Here is a 14083-nt window from a genome sequence, read left to right as displayed (position 1 = left end):
TTGCTGCAGGTGGAGCGTCTGCGGACAAGTGTAGCTGAGGAGTACACTCGCTATCTCAATGAACACGGTGCCCGCAAACTGCTTCTGGCAAAACTGAATGATCTGCATGATGAACAGCTGGACAAGACACGTCGCCAAGTCCAAGGTAGGGGGAGTGGATCTCTGTAAGAACCTGGCCTGTGCAGAGACCCAAATGCACACACACGGGTGCAACATCGCATGAAAAATTCAGTGTCTCTCTGAAATATCTTCAGATATGCTTTGATTCTTGAAAGAAGTTAGACAAGTTCATGGACAAAAAGTCCATAAACAAGTAGGAGAAGGAATAGGCAGGGAGGTACCTACTAGTCTGATCTGATTCACTAAATCATTGCTGGTGTTCCTGTACACTTGCTTAGCACAACAGGTAAATTGAAGGCAGGAGCTGCCCAGTGCAAAAATTCCTTATGTTTTTTTGACTCCAGTGCAAATTGTCAGCACGTCTTACCCAGCCACAGATGGCAGCTTTGTGCCTGTTCACAATTCAGGTGTCACAAATACCTGGCACAGAGGTTACTCGTGGTGAGACCCTTTCAGTACATCATCTCTGTTGATCCACAGTCGGGTTACAGGCACCCATAGTGCTGCTGCTTCTTACTCACTGGCTGTAGCCATTGCATCCACATAAGGCTCTCCCTGCCTGTGAGCCTTTCTGTTAATCAAAACCAAGCTTGAGCCTTTGAATATGTAAGCGTGCATGGGAGAGGAGGCAGGGCTGTGGGTGGGAACGTGAACACTGCAGTACACTCCTGGACTTACAGTTCTTTAATAATAACACGTCTACGCCCGTTCAGCTCTTGCTGACACTTTGCAGGGCTATGTGGTTGAAAAGTTTAATAGATGATTTAGAAAACGACTGCAATTTTACTGTCATGGGCTTTCATCAATGGCTGTTGTTTAAAGATGTCAAGGGTGAAGATGTGGTGAAGTTAACTTTGGCATTAAAGATAGCTCGACAGGACCTCACAAAAGCCCAGCTGAAGATGAACACAATAATAGCAGACTACGGAGATGTTGTGCCCAGGAAACATTTTGAATCACTGGAAAAAAAATACTCTGATTTACTTCAGGAGGTGAGCATAAACTCCTAATTTTCAAGCTCTACCACATAAATAGACATAACATGATGCTTCAGTATTCAGGCTGGGATAGAGACAGTAAACCTAGAGCTCACAGAAGGCCATTTCTTTGTTCTTTGTACATAAAATACATGAAAAGCCACTGTTTTCTAATCCCCAAAGCTCCGTGTCTACTGGAATCACAGCCTGCCTGAGCACTCAAAATTAGTATACCATCACCAACCCTTAACATCAGGTTTAACTGAGTTAATACCATAAAAGCAACAATGGCCCACAGACCACCAAGAGTCCACAGATTACAGCTTAGGAACTACTGTCTGAAGTCATCATATATATAAGTAAATGAAGTGGGTTCACCTCACATTCATTGCAGAGTTTTGCCCAAAACAGCTAACAGGTCTGTCTAGCTGGGTTTTTGCCTTTTCCAGTAATAAATGGCTTCTTTAGCCTACTGGATCTCCAAGGTTCCCAGTTACGGAGCTGATCAATGCATTTTCCAGCTGTGAAAGAACTGGACTAGGTTCCTCATGTTACATCTGTTTGCTGCCTTTTCAGAATAAATGTTTGATGGCTTATCTTGCACTGGAGATGCACAGGAGCAATGCCATATCACATGCAGGGTATCCGAGGGACAACACACACCAGTGGTTAGGATGGGGTCTGCTTCCAACCCCACAGTGCCAGAGTGGCAGTGACCTGATCTCTAGGAGGATGAAAACCAGAACACATCAGTTCCCACCACATCGTTAGTGCACAGCTGTCAGGAGGGATGGATGAAAAGCTCTATTGAGGCAAAAAAGTGCTACCTGTCTTTGTGCTTCAGAAAAGCAGTGCTGGGCTGTTCGAGATACGTTTGGGCCATTGGCAGCTCCGTTCCAGCCCTGACCATCAGCACAGCTCCATCCACTGCTCACGTCCCTGCGTCATGGCATAATCATAGAATCACAGAATCACTCAGGTTGGAAAAGCCCCTCGGGATCATCGAGTCCAACCCTCAGCCCGACTCTACAAAGTTCTCCCCTACACCACATCCCCCCACAGCTCATCCAAACGACCCTTAAACACACCCAGGGGTGGTGACTCCACCCCCTCCCTGGGCAGCCTATTCCACTGTCTGACCACTCTTTCTGGGAAACATTTTTTCCTCATGTCCAGTCTGAACCTCCCCTGTTGCAGTTTAAAGCCGTTCCCTCTTGTTCTGTCACTAATCACCTGTGAGAAGAGACCAGCACCAACCTCTCTACAACGTCCTTTCAGGGAGCTGTAGAGAGTGATGAGGTCTCCCCTCACCTTCTCCTCCTCACACTGAACAGTCCCAGCTCCTTCAGTCTCTCCTCACAGGATTTATTCTCCAGGCCCTTCCCCAGCCTCGTTGCCCTCCTCTGCCCTCGCTCCAGCACCTCGAGATCTCTCTCGTGTTGAGGTGCCCAAAACTGGACACAATAAACACAGACACAGCCCTCAAAACCCAGACTAGAGCTGTGGTTACCTATGAATCACAATGCGCCTCTGTAGTAGTAGAGCATAGATAAATCATACAAAAAAGAAACACTTTCTAAATAAAGTATAGTGACTCTGAAGGGGATGCGTGTAAAAATTTCTAGAACAGAAGCCTATGTTTCTCTTGCTCTCCCCCAGTGGATTAAGATCTATTTTTAAACACAAAAACAGGTATAAAAGGATCATTGACATGTTTTGTTGGAAGTTTTTGTAAATGGTAACAATAAAATTTAATAAATTATTGATTTTTCTTCCAATCTAGAATCAATTACCAGGGACAGCTCTCCTTAAGTTCATGGACTACACTGACTGCTCACCTGAGCTGTTTGACAACAGAAAAATTCTGTTCCTCTGGTTAGTTGGTTACACTCCTCCTTTCTGTATCCTTTAGATGAAGACTCTGCAGAAGGATTTTGATCAGCTCCATAAGGAATATGAAATTCTGCTGGACATCCACCGAGAGACTGCAGAAGAGCGAGACAACTTCTGCACTGAGCTCCAGCGAGTTCGGCGCAACTGCACACCCCGGCCAAACTGGGCCAAGTGTTCAGGTGCCAAATGTATTCAGCAGTGGTTTGCTTAAGGCAGCTCATCTTTAAACACTTTGCTATGGTGCATTTCTTACCTGCAATGCCCCATTTTCTCCTAGGCTTTTGGGAGTGGCCTGAGAGAGAGGAGCTTGCAGGGTATTCCATTTTGCCTTAGACATCTTAGGAGACAGACTAGATGTCTAGAGATCTGTATCTATCATAAGGCTCCTACTGGTATTCACACAAAACCAGTATGTGTGGGCACATTCCCCACAGCTCAGCGTGTTTTTGCTGTTGCAGAGGTGATTCCTGGTGGAGCTGAGCGGTGGGGCTGTCTGGCTGAGGGGAAAACCAGCGATGAGCTAGTGGATGTGCTTCTGGAAGAGATAGGAACAGGATTGCTCAAACAGATAAATGCCTTCCCTGGATGGGTATGTGTAAGCTTTCTTCTCTGCTTGTTTCCACTGAAATTAATTGCTATAATAACCATTAGAAGGGTGAGAAAATTGCTTTCATGGCTGGTGTGTTCAACATTCACCTTCCCATTGGGGTAACCACCGAAAACTTTAAAGCTGGGAAAACTCAAGCACAATAGAAAACCTGAGACTGAGTGTGAGCATATCGAAGACACAGCTGAAGTAGCCACTCTACACTGAATTATCAGACATGTAGGTAGTACTGGTGGGCTAGAGCCCCTTACTAATGCTGCACGGTATGGCTGAGACAAATTAACAGCTTCCTGCTGCTGAAAAGCTTTGTCCTTCCCCCCCTGTCCCTACCCCCTGGTACTGGCTGCAGCGACAGGGAAGTGTCCAGCAGAGAAATAATCATTTTTAACCAGATTAGTTCTCTGATGATGAGATGAACTCAGACAAAGCACTAGAATGACTAAGAGAAAGAGCAAGACTACACAGTCATTCCCATAGTCATGCCCATTCTGTGGCATCAGGAAGTTAATTCAACTCACACCGTCCTATTGCGCTGCACCCCGGCACATGGGGGAGTCAGGAAATGATACAGGGACAGAGACATCTTACATAGATTCTTGACATCATACAAAGCATAACTGTATCCAAAGATTTTCTCAGAGACAGAGTAGCATTTCTTTAGTCCTTGAACATCTCTTCCTCAGCCTTTCCAGATGCTTGAACTATTTGTGCTGCCATTCCTAGAAGATATTCCCAAGGAAGATCTTTCCCCTTCTATTTTTGCTGGGCAGAACCTCTCACGTGGTCCCATTTTGTCCACCCTGGAGCACTTGAGACACACTGCAGAGGTGCTGACAGATGTGTTTTATAGTACTGGGAATGAGACCCACACAAATGACTCCTTTTGATGGCTTTAGATGCTGAGAACGTGGCTTTGCTGCTGCGTTGCGGCCAGCGAGGCGAATGCCTTACCTCTATCTGTGTTTCTTTTCCATTGCTTAGGGCAAAGGGGACAACGTTCCTGTGTACCTGAGGCATGAAGGTGAAGTCAAGAACAAAAAGCTGGCTAAGAAGGATATGGTGAACATCCTAAAGGATGTCTGGAAGGAGAAAATTGCACTAGAACAGCAGGTTGGTCGCATTTTTCCTCTCCACAAACAGCTCTGACGGTCAGTCCAGTTTGGGAAGCCAGGGTCTCGCCCATGTCCTGCCTAGTGTTTCATCTGGATCAAGCTGCATGAAACATTGTAAGAACAAACCGCCTCGGCTGGCAGTAACCCTGCGCCTGGCAGGGCTCTGACTCATGATTAGGACAGTGTCACGTGGATAACTGGAGTAGCTCCATCCCAGGCCTAAGAGGCTTCTTCTGCAGCTCCCGCTCCCAGGCCAGCTGAGTGCTCACGAAGCAGCTGATGCCCAGCCAGCACTGTGAACTCAGAGGCATTCAGGAAACCAGAAGTCAGCGCTGGTTGCTTTGATGTCCAGGGCTGTAAACTGCAGCGGTCCAGCAAGCTGCTGCAAGAGCAGCTGAGCTGTCAATGAGGGCAGGGTGCCCAGAGGAGGAACCCCTGCAGTCACCCTCAGCTAAATCAGCCCCACTCATGAGTCCGAGGCCTCAGCTGGACGGACTGCTGCTATTCTGGGCTATGATGGTGCTCTGTAGACCGCCACGCCATCATGACTCTGCAGCGTCTGTTCTCAGGTGGTGGAAACCTTGGCAACATCTGTGCAGCCACAGCAAGGCCAGGGTTGATTTTAACCCACAGCGATCAGTTATTAAGCTCCATGGTGTTTGTGCCCATGCGAGAGAGGAACGGGTGGCACTACAGGAAAAATGAGGAGCAGGGGCAAAAAATAATTTATATCGATAAATAAATTAATATAAAAGTGCTTTGGTTTTGTTACACAAAACCCAAATAATTTCCCTTGCTTTGTCCCAGGTGGGCTGGAATGACAGCTGGAGGTCAGGGGGGTGAGGTGTGTGTTCTCTGCCAAGGCAGATATTATGGGATGCCTGTCTGGGGTGACACAAGAGTCTAAGAGAATAAAAGTGGCTGTTTAATCCTTCCCATGTTAGGGACAAGTATGATACCATCTCCCCAGATACTGAACAAGCCCTATTACTGTGCCTTAGTCATATGAGAGCAACCTTGAGAGAGGCAGAATCACTTTATAGATTTCTTCTCTTGAGCTAGAAGCGTAGAAAGAGCTCTGAGATCAGCCCTAAATGGCTTAATGTTTTCTATGGCAGCTGTCTTTTCCTTTCAGCTTGGTTTCCCAGGGAAATTGGGTTGCTGCAATCACTGCCTGGCTCTACTTTTCTCCAGTAACTGCTTCCATGTCTCAGCCCATGAGCCAAGCTAAATCAGCTAAATCTAGCAGAGGGGTAGCACCTCACAGGTAGCAAGTTCCTACATATTTCACAAAAATAGGTAGAAGAGAGACTTTATCAGTGATCTTAGCAGCAGAAGAGCTTCATTGTGAACTTACCCACAGTTAGAGGACAAACCTGGGAGAAACATTTTGAACAACCCAATAACAGGGAAGACTCCAGCCAGCACTAGCGCTGTGTTAGCACTGTGTGAGATCCCCAGAAGACAGACATCTATACACAAACCAGCTGGAATCAAATAGGCAGATTTGTTAATAAGTTACTCACTTCTTATCTGCAGACGGGGACGCGATCCGATCTTCCCGAGTTCTTTCTCAGCTGCCTTCAGAAGAAGCACGGAGATGCCGCTTTCCAATGGTCTTACACCCTCCACGAGAACATGCGACTCTGTCGATCGAACCACGTCCTGAGCTCGTTCTACGACGTCCTCACTGGGAAGGTAGGCAACCCGCAGGCCAGTGCCGTGCCTCTGCCCAGACATCTCTGCTGTGACAGGCAGCAGGCAAGGGAAGCGTTCCTCTGCAGAGCAGCTTCACTTCTCATTCTCCCCCTGGGAAGCTTCATCTTCTCATGAGAATAAAAGTAAACACTGACACACACTAGAGAAGGGGACCCTGTACATGCAAGACATGGCGGGCTCTTACTGCTCCCACAGAGCTTCTACAAGACCCCATTTTTTTTCAGTCACTTTAGCCACATCCTATCTGCTCTCTCCAATGAGAGACTTCTGTTTGCAAGACTTAAAATCATAGAACAGCTCAAGTTGGAAGAGACCTTGAAAGATCATCTGGTCCAACCTTCTGTGGAGAAGGAAGGCTAGATGAGATTATCTAACACCCTGTCCAATTGCACCTTGAAAATCTCCAGTGATGGGGACTCCATCACATCCCTGTGGAGGTTGTTACAGGGATTAATTGTTCTCACTGTGAAAGATTTCTTTCTTATGCCAAGATGAAACCTCTCCCAATGCAACTGGTACCTGTTGCCCCTTGTCCTCCCCACATGGCTCCTTCCAACAAGAGAGCCTCCATTCTCTTTGTAGCTGCTGTTTAACTGTGATGAGATCCTCCTGAGCCTTACATACGTGTCTCCTTCTCTCAGTAGGTCTTTCCTGAAACAGCTCATGGTCTGTCCCTGGGCAGTGTTTGTGAAGCTCAGGGGACAGTCTCTGAACTGCAGCACCGTGCAGGCCCCGGCAGCCTGGCTGCCCGCTCCCCAGCGCCGTGTCAGAGCTGGAGAGCTCCAGCTACATGGCCACATCTTTCCATCTCCTGTAACGCAGACATGTGGCCCCCCGAGGTCCTCTGATACTTTCCCTACTTACATCTTGCTTGGAAATGGAAAAGTGGCTGGGACCAAGTGCCACCATCTGAGCAGGGAGGCTGCTGCCATTCTAGGGGAGCAACTGCACCTGAGGGTTTAACAGTTTAAGTTGTTCAACAAGAAGCCACTGTGTTGCTTGCTTAATTATTTGTGAATTGCTAGAAGTTGCTTTAGAAGCAAGCACAATCCTTTTGCAGTTTTGCTTCCCTCTTGAAGCTAATCCAAGGGACAGACGTGGCGGTTACTGACCTGTGAACCTGCCCTGTTTCACAGGTGGGTGAAGAACAGTACCATGGCCAGAATCAGCTGATTTCCAACCTGCAGAAGGAGCTGGCTGCCTGCGACAGCTTGCACAGCGGATCCCTGACCAGCGAGCGGTTCAGGCAAGAGGCCGACTGTTGCCCATTGAGCTCTGCCCACGTCTGGCACACGTCAGATGTTGTGATCTGCTGAGTCTGTCTGCTTTGCTTATCAGCCAGCACAGCCAGGGGAGGAGGGCTTTTCTCTCTTTCAAATTCCTGTGTGGACAGCTGTAGCAAGTCTACACTTGTTAACCCCTGCATTAGGTTTAGAATAATGTGAATACTGCACATTTTAAGTAGTTCAACTGAAGAGGCCTGAGAGCAGACATGGGGTGCTTCACACATGCAGGGGGACAGGCTGGCAGCTCCTGTACCCTGCCACGCTCCCTGAGGGGACAGGGGACCCTGCACGGTGCTCCCGTGAGCTCCTGTGAAAGGTCATAACGCATTTCTGTGAATTTTGCTAGAGGTGCAAGGTTTGTCAATCTTCTCCCAGTTCATCGATCAGCTGTGCCTGAAGTGAAACTCTAAATACAACATTTCTGTGGGCCATGGCACAGAAGAGAAAGAGCAGCAGCCATTTCCAGCACTTTGCTAGGAATGTGGATCTGGTACAGACACGCTAACCAGTTTGGTCTGGGCTTCCAGAAAACCAATACGGCTGCACTCAGAGCGTCCCACACGGCTCAGCATCCAACGCTCACCTGAGCCCTAAAGCTCTGCTGAAAGCTTTGCCCTCGTTTTGCTGTCTGAAGGTGCACGTGCTTCTTGAAATGCGTTTCCTGTGAAAGCAATGAATTTTTGAAGACCTGGCCCCATAGAATACTTGCATGACCTGACAGCCTAAAAACCAGCCAGCCACACTGGCCATTGTTAAGTGCTCATACTGTACTGCCTGTCTCCACACAGCACGGCCCTGAGGGAAGCTTTTCCCCTGAAAAGGCAAGAGTCAATCCAAGAACTAGTTGATGCAAGCAGGTACCAGCTGGACAGCACTGAAGACCTCATTGACTACATATCCTTATTCAAAGAAGTAAGATGATGTTACTTAAGTTCTCCTTTTGATTCAGATTAAGCCTAATTTAGGGATTAAATTAGTTTTATCAGACTAACTGGGTTTATCAGACTAACAAAGCTGCAGTGCCAACAAGCTCTAACACCTGAAGGCCATCTGCAGACAACAGCAATGCAAGCTGGTGCCTTTTCCATATTCTTTCTCTTTATTTCCACTTTTCACATTGAAATTCCATTTCTAGGAGAGCTGAGTTATTTTAATACACACTGGGGGGCAGCTCCTGTTCAGACTGGAACCCATGTTCAGTGCTAACACAGCTGTAATTTCTTTCAGGATGAGGAGGGGAATGCTGGACATTTTGTAGCAAAGCTGAGGAGCCAGTATGTCAGGGAGAAGCAGGATTATCTGAGCCAACTGAAGACCAAGCTGGGAGATTTAAAGTAAGTCCAGAGGGAAGGGGCTGATGGGGACAGTAGAACAGGACAGCATGTGCAGAGGGAACCCCGCTGGGGGCACAGGAGTGTGTGGCCAGCACAGGGCCCCCTGCACTACAGAGAGCCCCAGCTGTGAATATTGCAGTAAATACCCAAACCTGGCTGAGCCCTGCTCTACAAAACACTGCCCAGAGTCAGCTCCTGACCCAAACGACTTGGATACAGCAGACAGGGAGTAGAGAATGTTGGTTGTACCAATAATCCCCTTCAGTACCTGAAGTCTCATGGCTCAACACTCCTCAGCTCTCCAAAAATAGCAGTAAAATCCTGCACATCCTCAGAGATTGGTTCTGAGGAGGGAAGAGCGAACAGGACTGACAACTGCAGATTTGAAGGTGCAAATCTGAGAAATAATTCCACCTCAAAAAAAAGAGGCATAAAAAAAAAAAAGTCTGGTGCCAAGCACTGAGGAGAACACCAAAGGTGGGTAGATGCCCATGAAGTTAAGTACTGTCCAACGTAGGCACTGAATTAGCAAGGAAAAACTATATTTCTCTAACAAATGACATCACAATGCACAATAGAGTGAAATTAAGGTCTTCCCAGGTTATCACAAATCTATTCCTAACATCCATTCAGTTTGAAATTTAGTTCTTAGCAGTCTTTATTAGATGTGTATTTAAAAAAAAGGGATACTAGTAGAGGCAGAGATAACAGCATCAAAAGACATTTCTGCTCTGCATTTCAAGCGACGTGGATTCTTACTGTGACACAAACAAGTAAATATTCCTTTCACATACCACCACGTAGCAGTGACCGAGTTGTTTTTGCACAGAGAGGTGAAGGCAGATGATCTGAAGACCGCCTTCTGCACGATCGATCCGGGTATTGATGATCAGACGCTGGATACCTACATAGACCTGGCTTATCAGGGTGGAAGAGAAAGGCCAGACCAAGAAACCGTGCCTGTGGAAACTGCACTCGAGAGACTGCTCGCTGGAGACGTGAGACGAGTAGGGCCCCCACCCAGGGAGGGAGGCACGCCCGTCTTTGAAGGAGAGTGAGCAGGCTTCCATTATTGAGAATAAAGGGACTGTTTGATCTACAGGTTGTGATACCAAGCTGGGAGTCAGTTACTGCACTAAATACTTCTTCCCAGGCATACCAAGATACATCTAGTAGCTAACAGTTGCAAGGATAGGCTAGCTTGAACTATCAGGACCACATTCAGTTTAAGCAGCAAAGCACTCCAGTACCATTTTGCAGCCTCTGCAGAGTCATTTCAGCTCAGCAAGACATGCAGTAGGAGGTTGCTGGATCCCCAGACAGGCTTCACACCCCCACGGCACTGGGGCACCACAGGGTGTTGGTGACAGAACAGCTCCGCTCCAGTAGCCATTACTAGAGCCTGCAAAGCCACCATCAAACTCCAGGCTGTAATGTGGCTGCTTTAGCCCTCAGGCCTTATGGCTCCTTGGCTCAAAGAGGCCAGGTTGCAAAGATACATCTGCAAAATGAGGTCAATCAGCAGAGTTGGTGTGCACGTGAAAGGTCAGTTCAGCCTACACCGGGTTTGCTACCATGTCCCTAAGGATGCTTTTATCTTGGTGTAGCTCCAGGATGAAGTCACTTTGAAAGAAACTCAAGTGCTGCTACATGAGTAGACTTCTGGAAATCCAAGCACAGAAACACTGAAATCTGTCCCTTGCTTCAAGGAACACACCACATGCATTTTGGAAGCTGCCTTTCCAACCACTGGCATTAACTGATCATTCCTGTTCGTTAGTGTCCTCTCTATCCAGCACAGAGCCCTCTCCACGGAGGGGAATAAGGGTTCTTGAAAAAAAAAAAAAAAAAAAAAACAAAAAAAACCAACCCACCAAACCTGTAGGAAAACAGCTCTGCTATGGTTGTGCCTCAATTGCTAAGTGGAGCAAACCTGAGAAGGCAAACCTGTTCTTTTTCTTACACATAGTTTGAAAAGTAGAAAGCTGGAATCAGAAGTAATCTTCCTAAAACCCCCACTGTTTTTGTGAGCATTTGCAAAAACTGATTGCATTTGTAAACTGGAAAGGCATCACAGCCTGCGTGCCAGGGTAAGTACCACCCAGAGGCACGAGGCCCCTGGGGTCTCTGCCTTCGGTACTGAAGCTGGTGCCAGGCACTTCCACCACGAATCACAAAATACCAGGGAAGGAACTATGAAAGGATGGAAAAGGGAGATGCATCATCTAGCTAGAACCCAAATGTAGGTATCTCCAAGAGTATTCTGAAAGCAGGGGTTGGAGTATGGCAAAATTCAGTATATCTAAAAAGGACAAGGAAGTTAAGCACCAAGAAAGTGTTTGGTAGATGAACATCAAAGTTGCAAAGCTTTGCAAGAAAACCCCTAAAGGGAGGTAGAGAAAGCAGTGGGCTACAGAGAGCAGCAATCACTTGTTTTGCTTCACCCTGAGGACTTTAGATCCCCCAAAGTTAACAGCTCTTTACAGCGCCAGCTATCTCTTTCTTTTTCCCTTCCCGTTACATTGTTAGGACTTGAAAAATATGTCCCCAAAAGTCTTGAATTTAGTTAACCCTGACTTTACTGCAACAAGACGCTCAACACATCTCACCAGAAGAGGGAGACCAGATGGGGAATCTTACCTCTCCCTCTCACAACACTCCCAACCATCGAAGCCCCATCGCCTCCTGCCCTCAGCTGGAAGCTGCTCGGGGCAGGAACCTGGCAGCGGAGGAAGCTGGTTGCAGATGGCTACAGGAGGAGGCAGCACAATGGAAAGAAAGAGGAACCAGCAGCTTCTCCTTGGGAGGTTCTCACCATGTTTTAGCATCAAAGAGAAAAGGAGCTGAAAACTTCACTACTACTTCAGATTAAAATTTTCAAACTGGTGTTTGCAAAGCCCTGAGGACACACTTGAAAAGCCCCATAATGGCAGAAAATGTGTTTTTATAAGTACAAGTTTTGCAATATGTTTGTCAAAGAACAAACTGTTTACTTTTGAATGTTGCAAAAAAAATCTACTTTGTTGTATTAATGGAATTATGTTTTAAAAAAAAAAAAAAAACAAACTTGAAAAATGACTGACCTTTGTATTGGTACTGCCTGCCAGAGATTTTAACTGTATTGGTCATTTCCTTTAAGTTGTGCAAAACCTGTTTAACTTGCAAGTGTTGCTGCCAAGACCTGGGTTGGATTTCCAGGAGTCCTTATGAACTGTGCCACTGAGCTGTAGTTTTAGGAAACAACACTGCGCACACCGCTTAATCCAGAGACGAGGATCCGTACTTGCGGTGGGATTTAGGACAGGCTTAGGATGGGGAGAAATAACTAGAGGGTGGCAAGCATCCAGCGTGACCATCAGACCGGCTGCACCGGTGCAACCAGAGCCTGTCCCGCCCCAGGAGCACCAGAAGAGCCACCAGTAAGATGATGTTTGTGCTGAGCTTTGCCTTACCCCGCCCGGCCACGCTCAGCCCCGCTCTGCCCTGTTGGAGGCTGCAAAGCAGCAGCCTCGAGCCATCTCTTCTTCGCAGACATCTGGAAATTAATTGATCGATTTAAAGACTCAAGTCTAAGTCAAATGAATCCATTTAAAGGCTCAAGGTTTTCAAGTTCAAGACGGAGATGCTAAGAATTAGGGAGCAAAAATAAAATCTATTAATTTTTATCAGAAATTAAATAAACACCGTGTATTACCTTGGGAATTAGACTGGCTAAATAAAAGGAAAGCTTGCTAGTGTGTCACTGACCCCCCTGGGAAGACACTGAAGAGCACACTGATGAAAAACACGCAGGAGAAAGTCTGATACCCATATCCATCCCTCTGAAACTGGTATATGTGACAGGCATCATTCTTCCCCAGCTTCTGAGTTGCTTTACAAAGTCACAGTTGCTCCTGAAATCCTTTGCTGTGGCTGACCTCATTGCTGGCGTGGTTTAGGCTCGCCGTCAGCACTAAAATCACACACAACAACTGTGCTTTTTATTGTCTCCCTGCTTGAGGAACACAAGGGAGCGCAGCGCAGACCAGCTCCTCTGTGCAGCAACCACCCGTATGAAACCTCAGCGGGGAGATTTAGCCATAGCTGGGTGCCAGTCACCCACCAGCCGCTCCCTCGCTCGCCCTCCTCAGCAGGATGGGGGAGGAGATAAGATGGAAAAGCTCACAGGTCAGGATAAAGACAAGGGCGTCGCTCACCGATTACCGGCACGGTCAAAACAGACTTCACTTGGGGAAGATTAATTTAATTTATTGCTAGTTAAAAATAAGAGGAGAGTGAGAAACAAAGACCAAACTAAAAAAACTAAAACCCCTCCTTCTTCCCAATCTCCTCCCTGCCAAGCAGCGCAGAGGGGACGTGGAACTCAGGGTTTCAGTCAATCCGTAGCAGTTTGTCTCTACCGCCCCTTCCTCACGCTTCCCCCCGCCCTGGTGTGGGGTCCCTCCCGTGGGATACAGTCCCTCAGGAACTGTGGGTCCCCCGCAGGTCCCCGTCAGCAAACCTGCTCCTGCACGGGCTCCTCCCTCAGTGCTGGGTCTGTTTTGGGGGGCTAAAGGCCACTCCTGCAGCCACCCCCCACCACCACCACACAAACCCAGCGCACGCAATTAACTCCGCCTGAGTCAGTCTCCCCCAGTCTCCCTACCCTGTGTGCATCAGAAAAATTCATCTCTCAAATAGTCTTAAATTATTGCCTGCTAATTCCCCGTGAGATTCAGCCATATATAAAGCATATGTTCCCATTTCAATGTGCAGCAGCAAACAGCTGTGGTCACGGGTAGATGACGACGTACTCTTGACACAGACTAGACTTGCAAAAGGGGACAAAGCCCAGGTTTGAAAGCCCCCGCTCTAGAAAAATACACAGCTCTAACAAGGGTCTGCTGCTTTTTGGAAGGCTGTACACAACCAGTTCGTATGAAGCAAACAACTAGTTAGTATGAAGAGCATCTAATACAGCTAAATGCCTATTAGGAACATTTTGAACAATGCAATGCAGTAGCCTTTCAGCTCACTGGAATGAGCAGCATTTGCA

General features: G+C 47.3%; 1 protein-coding gene across 1 annotated transcript in view; it reads left to right on the top strand.

Annotated features, from left to right (window-relative positions):
- The window catches only part of TSNAXIP1 (translin associated factor X interacting protein 1), a 30273-nt gene extending 17523 nt beyond the window's left edge, over positions 1-12750 (top strand). Inside the window, 10 exon segments of the mRNA XM_074839366.1 lie at positions 10-145; positions 943-1112; positions 3010-3169; positions 3449-3579; positions 4579-4707; positions 6249-6407; positions 7565-7674; positions 8503-8626; positions 8942-9048; positions 9878-12750. Coding sequence (XP_074695467.1) covers positions 10-145; positions 943-1112; positions 3010-3169; positions 3449-3579; positions 4579-4707; positions 6249-6407; positions 7565-7674; positions 8503-8626; positions 8942-9048; positions 9878-10106 — 1455 coding nt within the window. The 3' untranslated portion in view covers positions 10107-12750.
- Positions 12751-14083: the final 1333 nt, after the last annotated feature.

This window comes from Strix aluco, chromosome 14 (genome assembly GCF_031877795.1).
Source record: "Strix aluco isolate bStrAlu1 chromosome 14, bStrAlu1.hap1, whole genome shotgun sequence".
NCBI lineage: Eukaryota > Metazoa > Chordata > Aves > Strigiformes > Strigidae > Strix > Strix aluco.
Note: the sequence above shows the minus strand (reverse complement) of the source record. Positions and strands in the feature narration are given on the sequence as shown.